The following is a 14,442-nucleotide window of genomic DNA, read 5'->3' as shown; positions in this document are numbered from 1 at the left end:
TTCAAGTATTGTTTTATTACCAATGATTATTTAATCAGTTTGAATGTGGTTTTCTTTTTTTACAAATATTTCTAATTCATGTATTAAAATTAATGCAAAAATTTTTTTCTGTTGATATTGTGAAATATTTGATTTCATATTATAATGCTGGTTGTTTTCTAGGTAATAAAAAAAAATAGCAGTGGGTTCCCCCAATCTCTCCTACCTATGCTGATTGTTTTAGATAGAACATTTTGAATAAGGTGTCTTGAATAACATATAGGTGTGCTGTGTTGATGATTTTACTTGCAGCATGGAACTTTTTGTCAGATTTAGATATATTTCTTTTAAGAATTAACTATTCATTTAAAATAAATAAATCTTCACTTCTATGAATATTATAGGAGTAGAAGACATTAATAACCTTTCTTTCTTAGATGAGACATCCAGATGGCGCTTCACAGTTTCCTCTACAGAAAGTAATTACTTTCTGTAGAGGAAAATTAATCAAAAGTAGTTGCATTTTTACTGTGGATTCTAATGGTATTTGTCATGTGCTTTTTCATTTTTTAATGGTTATTCTGTTCTCATTTTGATGAAATCTTACACTAGTAATGGTAATGAGAGATAACCAAAAATTGTGTTTATAATAAAATTTTTCCTAAGTTTTCTGTTTTTTAATTGTTATCATAATTTATCCAATATACTTATTATATTATATTATTATGTAACACCTCCAGGGAGTCCAACAACTCATCAAAGGAGGGCATCTACTTTACAAATTTCCAATTTCCACACTTGCAACTAACAATGCCATATACTGACATCCCACCACTAGTATTTTCACAGACAATCACAAACACTCATGCCTATGGCATGATCTGAACTCGTAGCCTTTTGGCTGAAGAGCAGATACGCTAACCACTCGGCCAACCAGGCCAGCATATGATGTCTTTCATTATGTAATTATTTTTGTAGTTGATTTTGCTGAGCTGTAGGATTAAAAAGTCAGTCTGAGTTACTTGCATGAAAAATTGATTCAGTTTGGTATTAACTGAGGGTGGAGGGGAGGGGGATAAATTAAGAAATTCCAATTCTCATTGACTAAACTCAAGCCTATATCTTTTTTCTGTTGGCCTAGAAACTAGAAAAAGTTCTCATAAGGTTATGCAGGCTACCATTCATTTTTGTTATAACACATAATGAAAAATAAAAATATTTCAAAGAAAATTGAGTTATTAATTTATTGACTATATTTTTAAAACAGATTTGGAAAATACATCAACAGATTATTAATCTTCATCACTTGATGCAATTTCCTGTTTACATAATTTGAATGATAACTAATTAACATACCTCATCTTTAAAATCTTTATAGTGCTCCTTATAGCCATAATGTTCAGTGTGCTTACTAACTTCTCTTTGTAATTGGTTCATTGGTTATTACATCGTGTGTGTGTGTGTGTGGTGGTGGTGAGGGGGGGGGGGATTTCAGAGGTAGTCCTCAAGGCAGCTTTCCGATGAATTTTCTGAATACCTTCCTACAAGTTCTTATTTGCAATCTCTAATCTTGGTTCTTCATTTTTCTGTCCTGGGTTCTGTTTTGAGATATTCTCACCCATTATTCAGACAGTATCCATTGCAGATAAGAGGTCCATAATCATGGGTTACTTTCAACCAACATCCTGCATTCAATCCATTTGTTGCAGACCCATTATATGCTCTAGTGTTCTTCTCTGATCTTACTGTATCGTGCAGCTCATACTTCTGAGACTTAACCCAGTTTTTGATTGGAAAAGTATTTTTATTCCAAAGTGTTTCTCATCTGAGTAATGAGAATTGCACTAGATCTTTTACAGCCAAACAGTGCACATGACATCATTTAAAGAAATATTTCAGATGGATTTATGATGTCACTAGAATAGCAATTAATTTAGAATATTGTATTTCTTTTGCTTTCGGTTGCTTTTTTTTTTGTATGCATTTAGTTTTTCGCAACCTTGAACTCTTTACTTAAAAATAAAATGCTATGACTTTTACATAACTTCTTTTTTTTTTTTTTTTAATTGTTAAAGTTTTTGTTATTAACAGTTCACCTGGAAAAATAGATGATAATTGGGCCTTGCTCTCCCTGCCCCCTGTCTCCCCCATTTATATTTGCATTCATACAAAATTGCATCAGCATCAAATTTGTGTAACTTTGGATTGGTTTCACCTATGATTTTAATTTATTAAATGACTTCGATATTATCATGCAATTAAAAATTATAACTTGCAGTTTAAAATATTATAAACTGTTAGTAATCTACTTTTATGTTTTTCTGATGTCTAGAGATTCGGAATTGGCTAAACTTCCAGATGGTCTTCTAAATGCAATTAAAATTAAATATCCAGAGGTAAGCATATCTGAGCTTTTTTTTTAATTATTTACACATTAGACTTTTCTTTTGTGAGGTAATCTCTCTCTCTGACAGAAGATTGATAATCCTGTATATGTGGATTCATATATGCATGTTCATGAAATATGCGCACCACACTTTGACAGTGCCTTTTGGTAAGAGTAACCTGGGTTCTAATCTATTTTGGATGTGAAGAACCTTTAAGGACTGGTCACATAAGTGGCAAGGTTTTCCCTCAGATTTTTCAATGCTTAAAGCAGGCAAACATCTTGTGCATATTTCCTAAAATGATCATATAACTTAGATGTGGATATCTCAGTTGTATTATCATTTAAAGATGTATGATCATCATATAACGATTTAACTTCTTTATTAAATCTAATTTATTCTCAAGATATATGCTTAAATTCCATTTACTGTCATCCATTAACAGCCCTATTTTGTAGTTTGTAATAGCATTTCCTTGTTTTAATGCACATTCATTTTAGACATATAGTTGGTTTGGTCCATGTGTACTTGTATTTTGGTGTCGATAATAGTCATTTAGCACCTATCACCCACCTGAATCAGCACAAATCCATTATCATCAGTATGGTCACCTCCTCCTCCTCCTCCTCCTCCCTCCCCTCAATGTCCCATTAAAGAAGTAGAAGGGCTTCAGCTCATTTATTCTTTCAGCTCCATATTTATAAATATTTTTGTATTTTTTTTCATATCATACGATTTAGTTTATGTTTATCTGATTCCCAAATTACCTCATTGCATTTAATGTTTAGGCCTTGTGGAATGTGGAAACTGAACTTGGGGAATCCGACCTAATGTCTGACCTTCCCCCCCCCCATTTGATTCTTTATTGGATATAATATAATTCACTGCTTTCATATTATCACAATTCTCATAGATGGATACTCTGAGAGCTCTGCTCCAATCATTGGGAATTTGTCCTTTCTGACTAGGTCCCTCTGAGCCATGCTTGTAGCCACTATAAAACTCTCTGCATTCCTGAAAGGCAATGTGGTGGTCTCCTCCCAGTTGTTTGGCTTTGACCCTTAAGCAGCACTAGCACAAACACACACACACACATATATATTTTTTTTATTTTGCTACTAATTAAGTATAGGATTTAAAATAAGAATTTAATGGAACATTTACAATAAGAATATGTTCCCTTGCAGTCACTTTCATGCATAAGTTTTCTTTCAAATTACATTTCTGATATAAAAAAACACATTGTCCAAAAAATAATAGTTAACTGTTTTGCTTCATTAAAACTGCTTATTCAACAGTAAATTAGTTTTTATAATTGAAATATTGCATCAGACCTCTAGATCATGCTTAAAGTTTTGTAGTGATTTTTGTTACTTTCTAGATTTGGTTATTATGTATTTCATATATGACTGTGAACTTTGAAAATGGCATACTTTTGATTAATGTGTAAAATGACATTTTCTAGTGGGGGGGGGGATAGGAAAGCAATAGAAATCAAGAAATGCTGTTACTGTCATTTGTTATTAATCATCATCAAATTACTGATATATATATATATATATATATATGACAGAATGATCATTGACTCGGTTAACATACATAGTTTTATGAAAAAATTGAATGACTAGAACCGAGATTTAATTAAAAAGGTTTTAATATAAACACACTACTAGTTTCGGCCTGTAACAGCCTTCTTCAGGTGACATTATAAAAGAAAAAACACTAAACATTGAGGGTTAAAAGACTATGAACAACACAGACAGTCTTTATACATAATTAGCATGAAAACGTTGTAGTTGTATTTGAAGCTGTTCTTTCGTTTGTTGCATTGTTGGGAGAGTGCGTGCTTGCTGCATCACGTGAACGCCAGTACATGATTACAGCTGAATGACTATCCGGGAGGTTGTAGCTTAAGTTGTTATTTAGATGAACAGGATTGAAGATGATTTCTCTCGATTCCACAATTTTTCTCTCTATTTCGTCACTGCAACGGAAGATGTTTGTAGATTTTTTCCAGCAGACTTTGTGACTTTGGTTATCATCATTAGGATTAGCCGAGAAAAGGATATGACTTGATAATGCACTCGCTCGCTGTCTCTTGTAAGTAATGTCTCTCATGTGTTCTTCCATACGCATTTCGACAGATTTGTCTGTTTGCCCGAAATAAGGAATATCGCAGTCACATAATATTTTATATACGCCAGGGTATTTGAGTTGATGATGACAAGGTTTTGGGTGGCTAATTAAGGAACGGATCTTTGGAAGTGGAGTGAACAAGGTTCTGATATTGTATTTTTTTAGAACTTTTGCTAATTTATGTGAAACAGTACTTATGTAAGGAATAGATATATTGCTTTTGAATCTATTTGTTTCTTCTGAGTGATGTCTAGGAGGATTAAGAAGGAATTTGTTAATGATTTTCTTGGAATATCCATTAACTTCGAAAGAAGTTTTCAGATGGTTTATTTCTGTAAGCAGTTCATTTGGATCATCAAGAAGAGAACGGGCTCTATGTCCCAAGGTGGAAATTATTCCAAGCTTATGAGGAGGGAAATAATGGGGCTGACTGTGCAGATATCTGTTGGTATGTGTGGGTTTTCTATATATCGATATTTTTAGTTTACCAGAAGAGCAACGTTTTCATGCTAATTATGTATAAAGACTGTCTGTGTTGTTCATAGTCTTTTAACCCTCAATGTTTAGTGTTTTTTCTTTTATAATGTCACCTGAAGAAGGCTGTTACAGGCCGAAACTAGTAGTGTGTTTATATTAAAACCTTTTTAATTAAATCTCGGTTCTAGTCATTCAATTTTTTCATAAAACTATATATATATATATACACACACATACACACACCCTCAAGGGGTATACAGGATATGATAGTACTTGAAAAATTACATCATTACTAACTTCCTATCTACAATGTTCCTCCAAATCAGTCTGTTGCCTGTCAAGATTCCAACATTATCAGATCTTATATTTCTATCTTCTGAGGCACTTTTTACTGTATCAATCCACCTATATCTTGGTTTCCTCTGGATCTTTTTCTGCCAACCTGGCAGAGAACACTTGTTTTGCTAATCTTTCCTCTCCCATTCTATTTAAGTGACCATACCACCTGAGATTAGCTCTGCTATTGCATTCCTGGATGTTGACAATGTCAAGTTCTTTCCTAATAACCTCGTTTTTAATATGATATTGCCATTGATGCCATCTGTTCATGCCCCTAATCTTTCTCAGGTGTCTCATATCTGCAGTCTCTAGTCTTTGGTCAAGTGTTTTACTTCTAACCTAGCTCTCAGATCCATAAGTTAAAATTGGTTTGAACACTGACTTGTATACAGCTAATTTAGTGTTTTGGCTAATTTCTCTCTTATTCCATATAAATTTATTTGGTTGACTTCCTACCATACCAGCTTTGTTGATTCTGTTGTCTATTTCCATATTTAATTTAGCATCTTCACTAAAAACTGTTCCTAAGTCGCTGAAATGTTTTACTTGCTTGATATAATACTCCATTAACACCATACAACTGTAGTGTTTTGCAAAGCTTTTCTCTTGGCACCTTGTCATATGCCTTTTCCAGATCTACAAAACTTAAAGACAGATCTTTGCTATATTCCCATGAAATCATGGGAATATAGCAAAGACAGATGGGAATATAGCTTTACGACAGATAGTTCCCATGATTTCATGGGAACTATCTGTCGTAAAGGGAAAATCTGATCCTGACAGTCTCTATTTGGCCTGAATCCAGCTTGTTCTTCACCAAGCTTCTCTTCCACAATTCTTCTCAACTGTTTCTCAAGTATACTTGCATATATCTTAGCAGGAACACTCATTCATATTCAGTTTTATTTCCCTTTTTGTATATGGGTTCTATGAGAGCCCTACTCCAATCATTTGGAATTTGTCCTCTGTCCAGGCATTCTGAACTATGCAGTGCAGTCACTGTGAGACTTTTATACCTCCATACTTGAGCATTTCTGGTCAAATATCATCTACTTTTGATGGCTTTTACCTGACTACATACCTGGTCAGTGTTTTTTTACCACTGTGCTGTCATCACTGCATATTTCATTTAGCAATTTTTGAAGTACCGTATATTATTGCGTATAATGCGATCCACGTATAATGAGAACTAGAAATTTTGTTTGAAAACTAGCCCTAAAATGCCATGTCCACGTATAATGCGATCTGTTAATCTTGTTCCATAACATTAGAAATAATACAATACGAATTAACGAAAGAAATATTTATTTTAAAACAAAATGTCAAAATACAATACGAATTAACGAAAGAAATATTTATTTTAAAACAAAATGTCAAAATCCTTTAAATTCTTCATCTTTTGAGTCATCAAACATTTCATTTATAAATTCATCTGTAGGGTGTGTAGCAGTTGTCATCATCAACTTCATGCTCTCCGTTTTGTTGTGCGTCATCCTCGCTTTCGTATATGACGTGATCTTCGGATCCATCCATTGAATTACTTATTCCACATTTAAGAAATGAGTTGAATCATTTCAGATGGTATCGAATCCCATGCTTCTTTAACCCAGCTGGTGACTCGGGTGATCTCAGGCTTCTGAAAATTTCCACTCTTTGTCATCTTCACCAAAATAGATAACATCCATTCTCTCCATTTTTCACGTAAGTGATCTTTAAATGGCTTATTCTAGCTGTACGTAGCTAGTACTAGGTCTGTACGTAGCTCACGTGCTTTCTCTTTGCTTGCCTCTGTTAAATGCGCCCGGAACATATCCCAGACTAGCATGCTTTGTTGACGTAACAAGCTACCTGGACGTATGTTCCATACTTGATCCAGCCACAATTGTACACCTTCTTCATCCATCCAACCTTTCTGATTGGCGCAAACAATTACACCTGGTGGAAATTTCATATGCTTCGGAATTTTCTTCCTTTTTAAATATCACTGTTGGCTTTAATTTGGTTCGGTCTGCTATGCATGCTTGAACAACGGTAAAATGCGTTTTTTCGTGTCCCGTTGTTTTTATGAACACACCCTTTTCTTACCAACTGAGTTTACTGTTCGATTCCGAGGCATATCAAAGTGCATGGGCATCTCATCCATATTGCCAATTTGGGAAAATTCATATCTGTGACACTTCCGTAATTTTATGATAAATTTATGGAAGGACTGCACTTTTTCTTCAAGCTGCTTTGGTAACTTCTGCGCAATTTTTGTTTGGTGTCATAATGTTAATGCTTTTGCTATAAATCTGTTGCACCACCGAGGGGAAGCAAGAAAAAATGAAATACCTGGTGTGTCCTTGAATTTACCATTCTTGAGTTGTAGAGCTCGAAAATGAATTGCATTTCTTGTTACTATAATGCCATCTTGTCGTTGCGTCAAAATCCATTCATGTAGCTCTCCTTCGAGTTCTGGAAAGGATGCTACATCTCCACGATGGGCATGTTTCGTTTTGGGGATTTTTTCAAGACTGTCTTTTTGCTTAAGCCAAAGTCTAATATTACTCTCTGCTACATCAAATTCTCTCATAGCAACACTGTTATTATGGTCTTCTGCAAACTGCACGGCACGCAATTTAAATCCTGCTTCAAAAGATGAACGTTTACGTTTCTGTTGGCTCATTTTCAGGCTAGGTTTGTTTAACGAATAATATTTGAAATGAACTGTGGTTAAACTGATATACCTAACTGTGCTCTATCTATCTCACGGTGCTCTATCATTCGGCGACGGAGCGCACATCGTATCTGCGCATAAAGCCAGTAATGTAGGTAGATTTATGCGCAGATACTATGCGCGCTCGGTAGCTGAATGGGAGTGGGTCAAGTAGATTTGGTTGCATAGGCATTAGGTAGTATATATTGTGTGTGTAAGTCTAATAAGATATTAAGTTTGCCCTGAAAGGGCAGTGAGATTAACTGTGTTCAGCTGAGCATAGAATTGACTAGGGTCTCTTGTATTTGCAGAAATCTGCTTCATTATAGTCTGAAGCTTGCTTGATCAGTGGCTTCGGATGATTAATTGTCTTAATGAAGAACTTTTCAGCTAGGTCATGAAGGAGAGATGTGATGTAGGGAATGTTGACTTCGCTGTGAATTTGCGAGTTTCTGATAAACCACAGGGCATCCAAACTCATTCTCAGACATTTCTCAGACTCATTCTGTATTCTCTGCAGGCTTTTGAATATTTGTGTTTGAAGTATGACTCCATGCAGGAGATGCGTAAGTGATGACTGGGCATATTACCATCTTGTATATGAGTAGTTTGTTCTGAGTATCGAATTTACTTTTTCTGTTGATCATGGGGTAGAGCTGTGCTATTACTTTAGATGTCTTTGAACTTATGTGTTCTATATGATTGGTGAATTGTAGTTTTTTATTGAGAATTATGCCGAGATATATGACTGTATTCTGTCATGGGATTTTAACACCTAGTAAATGTATATCTTCCTTGATTTGATGCTTTTTTCTAGTGAACAGTATGGCTGAACTCTTCTGTGGGTTGGCTTGGATTCTCCAGTCCATCAACCATTTCTCTAGTGTGTAAATACTGTTTTGGAGTCTTTTGATAGCTAGTTTGGGGCTGAGAGATCGTGCTAATAATACAGTATCATCAGCATATAATGCAGTGATTGTTGAGCTTGGGTTTTGAGGGATATCAGCTATATAGATAGAAAACAGCAAGGGGGCCAAGAGTGAGCCCTGCGGCACTCCCTCCACCCAAAGAACTTTCCTTTTCAGATGGAGGGGAATATGAAAAGCATTTATGCTTCACCCATCAAGTCAGTATCATTCTGCATTCTGCAAATAAGATGTTATATTTTTTAGGATCCGCATATAATCCGAACCCCCTAACTTTAAGTAGTATTTTTTACCATAAATTTTTCGCATTATACGCAATAATATACGGTAATTACTCCATACTTCAAGGATATCTTTTTTATCCTGTTTTCATGTCACCTTTATCATCTCTAATTCCTTTTATAGCACTCTTTCCTCCATTTCTGACCTTCTTCAACAACCTCCAGAATATCTTACCACCTTCTTGATATTTATTTTCTATGTTCTTGCCAAAGTCCTCCCGTGACTTTTGTTTAGCTAGTTTTACACAGTGTTTAGCTTTCTTATATTTGTCTCTGTATTCTCTAAGAGCACAAGCTGACTTATTTGCCAGGATCTTTTTATATGCTTTCTTCTTTTCTTTCACTGTCCTCTTTAACTTCCTGTGTCCACCATGGAGTTCTGATTTTTCTATCTTTGCAAACAACCTCACCACATGCCTCTCTGGCTGAATCATTCAATGCTTTCTTCAGGACTTGCCACTGAATCTCCAATGTTTGGTTCCTGTTCTCACATTCTTTCATTTTTTCTTCAATCATGTTTCTGTATTTTAGTCTATAGTTCACATCTGCTCAACTTTTATTTGCTGTAAAACTTTCTTGCATGTTCTTCTTTTCAATATGAAAAGAAGAACATGCAAGAAAGTTTTATGTGCTTATTTATCAATGCTCATTTCCAGGAAAAATGGTTGCTTTAATGGTAGTCTGCCCACACACACACACACACACACACACAAAATCTTTTTAAACGGTATTTAATTTATTGAAAGTTTATTTTTCACTTGGTTAGAGTATAATAAAATTAGTTTAATCCTTTATCCAAGTGTGAGCAAACAAAGTTTGCACCTGAAAGTATCTTCAGGACTGGGGTAAGGTGGTACAACACCAGGGCAACTCGTTGCAAAGGTGGAGAAAGCTACCAACACTCCTATCTCAGTATCTCCTATAATGCAAAACACATCTCCTTGCCGATGGCCCTTCCCTTAATGCATAACATTAGACATATCCGCAAGGAGATGTGTTTTGCATTATAGGAGATACTGAGATAGGAGTGTTGGTAGCTTTCTCCACCTTTGCAACGAGTTGTCCTGGTGTTGTACCACCTTACCCCAGTCCTGTGAGTCAGGTGCAAACTTTGTTTGCTCACACTTGGATAAAGGGTATTTAATTTAATGATGTTTTACAAATGAAATGTTTTACAAAATTTAGTAGAACATTTTTCTGAAGCTGATATCAAACATGGATATAATCTTGTCAAATATATTATTAGATATATGAAGAGCCAAAGGCTTCAATTCAGCGACATATGACTTGTTTCAGTTAAGGGATATTTCATCCCATATCGTTTCTTAGCCGAATAAGAAACTCAGAGTTTCATGCCGAATATAGTAGAAACTATATAAAGTTTGGCGATTCCAAGCGTAAGCAAATACCTGGATACTGCAGCAACTGACCCTTAAGGTAGTGCAAGCTGAGGCAACTCATGTCACAGGTGGAGCAAGCTCTTATCACTATTCTTGATATAGTAGAAACTGTATAAAGTTCGGCGATTCCAAGCGTAAGCAAATACCTGGATACTGCAGCAACTGGCCCTTAAGGTAGTGCAAGCTGAGGCAACTCATGTCACAGGTGGAGCAAGCTCTGATCACTATTCTTGATATTTACCCATAATGTGAACTTAGCTCCTAGGAGCTGTATCACTGTTCTACATTATGAGAGAAGGTCACTACCCAGACCGGTTTCAAACTTTATTGAGGTCTCATCAGTGAGTAGGTAGACCTAGTTAATATCAAGTTTGTAGCGAACAGAACTTACAACCCTTCTATGAGTATTGCCGAGAGGTATCCTAATAAATTATTAGATATATGAAGAGCCAAAGGCTTCAATTCGGCGACATATGACTTGTTTAAGTTAAGGGATATTTCATCCCATATCGTTTCTTAGCCTAATAAGAAACTCGAAGAGTTTCATGCCGAATATAGTAGAAACTATATAAAGTTGTGATTCCAAGCGTAAGCAAATACCTGGATACTGCAGCAACTGGAGCTAAGTTCACATTATGGGTAAATATCAAGAATAGTGATCGGATCTTGCTCCACCTTTGACATGAGTTGCCTCAGCTTGCACTACCTTAAGGGTCAGTTGCTGCAGTATCCAGGTTTTTGCTTACGCTTGAAATCACAACTTTATATAGTTTCTACTATATTCGGCATGAAACTCTTTAAGTTTCTTATTTGGCTAAGAAACTATATGGGATGAAATATCCCTTAACTTAAACATGTCAAATATATTTTAGTTTTTTCCTTTATCTGAGTGTAAGTAAAGAAAGTTTGAAGTATAACATATTTTCACGAATATATTATATTTATATATAGAGAGAGGGTGTTGGCTTCACATTAATTCTTAGTATCCCATTTGAAGTCTACATCTTATACATATAAACAGTCTATTTATGAAAATTTGCATGCAAGCTTTGTTTGCTTATACCTTGGATAAAGGATTAAACTAGAATATAATTTTCTCATTAGGTATAATTTACTTTGTAACCAAGTATGGGGAAAAAAAACTTTCTAAGAGATGGAAGTTGTCAGCTTTGTGCATTTCAGGGGGAAAAAAAAGGTCACTTAAAGATTATATTTGGATAGCTGAGAAGAGATCTCACATGGCTTCTAAGAATTTTAGCAAATACAATGGCTATTCTGAATTCTCACTGTCCCTGTTAGTAGGCATCCAAAGTTAACACATTTGACCTTCACTGTATCACATAGGGAATAGAAGCCAGAGTAACAGACCTTACTTAATATAAGAATTTTCTTAATAGACCTTTGTATGTCAGACCTAATCATAATCTTTAAAATATATCAAGAGCAATCACTTGATATTTCCCCAACTTTTCCATGGCATTTCCCAAAAGGTGAGTGACAGGCAAGAAAAATCCATTGATCAAAAGTGTTACAATCCATATTGACAATTGTTCATTAGTTAAGATGTTTTTGAATGCAGTAGTATTAATGCTGCTCTCAATTACTTCAGAAAGATGTGGATGGAATATCATGTGCATAAGGATGATGTCCATTATGAAAATTATAAGCAGCAGGCTAGAAATAATAGTCACAAACGTTGTACAGACAGCTTAATGAGTATGAAAGTAAACTGGCTCTGTAATGTAAAGACAACCCACAAGAATTCTAACGATATGCTGCAACTAAAAGAAAGAATGAATATGAAAGAATAACTACAGAATGCAGATGGTGTGAAGGTGACAGATGCAGAAAATGTAGTTCAACTCATGAGTGAACATTTTACTAAAAGCTATCAGTTTGGTTTGCATTGTTGAGTTTGCTGCTACCTCTTCACTGGATGAAGAAACTCAGGCACATGAAGAGGAGATATTACAGTTGTTTCACATACTGAATAAGAATTCAGCAAAAGGGGCTGATAGGATATCACACAGCTGCTAAAAGAATGTTCAGCTGAACTGGTTATTTTTTTGACCAGGCTATATAATTTGAGTCTCAGAACAGGGAAGAGTCTGCAGGAGCAGAAAGAATGTGCAGTAATCCCATTGCATAAGGTTGATGCAAAGACCGATGTATCCAACTGTCGACCAATTAGTATTTCACAAGTAGTGGTGAAGGTTTTGGTAAAGTTGATTATACCTCATCATCATCATCAAATTCCTGCCATGTACCCTCAAGGGGTGTACAGGATATGACAGTACTACATGAAAAATTTACATCGTTACTAACTTCCTCTCTACAATTTTCCTCCAAATCAGTCTGTTACTTGTCAAGACTCCAACATTATCAGATCTTATATTTCTATCGTCTAAGGCACTTTGTACCATATCAATCCACCTATATCTTGGTCTTCCTCTGGGTCGTTTTCCTGCCAACCTGGCAGAGAACACTTGTTTTGCTAATCTTTCCTCTCCCATTCTATTTAAGTGACCATACCACCTGAGATTAGCTCTGCTAATGCATTCCTGGATGCTGACAATGTCAAGTTCTTTCCTAATATCCTCATTTTTAATATGATATTGCCATTGATGCCATCTGTTCATGCCTCTAATCTTTCTCAGGACTCTCATATCTGCGGTCTCTAGTCTTTGGTCAAGTGTTTTACTTCTGACCCAGCTCTCAGATCCATAAGTTAAAACTGGTTTGAACACTGTCTTGTATACAGCTAATTTAGTGTTCCGACTAATTTCTCTCTTATTCCTTATGAATTTATTTAATTGATTTCCCACCATACCAGCTTTGCTGATTCTGTTGTCTATTTCTATATTTAATTTACCATCTTCAGTAAAAATCGTGCCTAAGTAGCTGAAATGTTTCCCTTGTTCCACAGGTTCTCCATTCACAACACAGTTGACATTTTCAATAATTCTGTCTATTTTCATTTTCTTTGTCTTTTTATTGCTGACCTTCATACCATGTCTATTACAATAGCTATTCAATTTAGTCAGAGAATCTTGCAGACTTGTAGCGGATTTATTTAGAAGTATAACATCATCCGCATAAAGCAAAGAGCTGACATTAACATCTCCAATTTTGCTATCAGGTTTAATACCACTTTCTTTCATAATGTTATCCATATAGATAATGAATAACAGAGGGGATAAGGTACATCCTTGTCTCACACCAGATTTAACATTAAAACCATCTTCCTGTACTTCAATTTTAACTGCTGACTTACAACTCAAATAAAGACTAAGTATTGCTTGATATAATGCCCCATTGACACCATATAACTGCAGCATATTGAATAGCTTCTCTCTCTCTTGGCCCTTTGTCATATGCCTTTTCCAAATCGACAAAACTTAAATACAGATCTTTGTTATATTCCCATGCATTCTCGACTATTTGTCGTAAAGTGAAGATCTGTTCCTGACAGCCTCTATTTGGCCTGAATCCAGCTTCACCAAACTTTTCTTCCACAATTCTTCTCAACCGTTTCTCAAGTATACTTGCATAGATCTTGCCAGGAACATTCAGTAGGGAAATACCTCTGTAATTCTCACATTCAGTTTTATTTCCCATTTTATATATGGGTACTATGAGAGCTCTACTCCAATCATCGGGAATTCGTCCCTCTGTCCAGGCTTTCTGAACTATGCAGTGCAGCCACTGTAAGACTTTTATACCACCATACTTCAGCATTTCTGGTCAAATATCGTGTACTCCTGCTGCCTTTCCACATTTCAAGCCTTTGATGGCTTTTTCTACTTCAAGTATGGATATGTA

The 14,442-nt window shown here is 35.4% G+C and overlaps 1 protein-coding gene across 2 annotated transcripts in view; it reads left to right on the top strand.

Moving 5' to 3' along the window:
• The window catches only part of sws (patatin like phospholipase domain containing sws), a 945,916-nt gene that overhangs the window by 362,929 nt on the left and 568,545 nt on the right, over nucleotides 1-14,442 (top strand). For both annotated transcript variants that reach the window (XM_090396526.1, XM_090396525.1), the window contains exon 18: nucleotides 2,312-2,375. In XM_090396526.1, coding sequence (XP_090252652.1) covers nucleotides 2,312-2,375 — 64 coding nt within the window. The remainder of the gene's footprint in view (nucleotides 1-2,311; nucleotides 2,376-14,442) is intronic.

Source organism: Typopeltis vanoorti, chromosome 8 (assembly GCF_054136105.1).
Source record: "Typopeltis vanoorti isolate ZY-2024b chromosome 8, IOZ_Tvanoo_1.0, whole genome shotgun sequence".
In the NCBI taxonomy this organism is placed as follows: Eukaryota; Metazoa; Arthropoda; class Arachnida; order Uropygi; family Thelyphonidae; genus Typopeltis; species Typopeltis vanoorti.
This window is presented reverse-complemented; position numbering and strand designations above follow the sequence as displayed.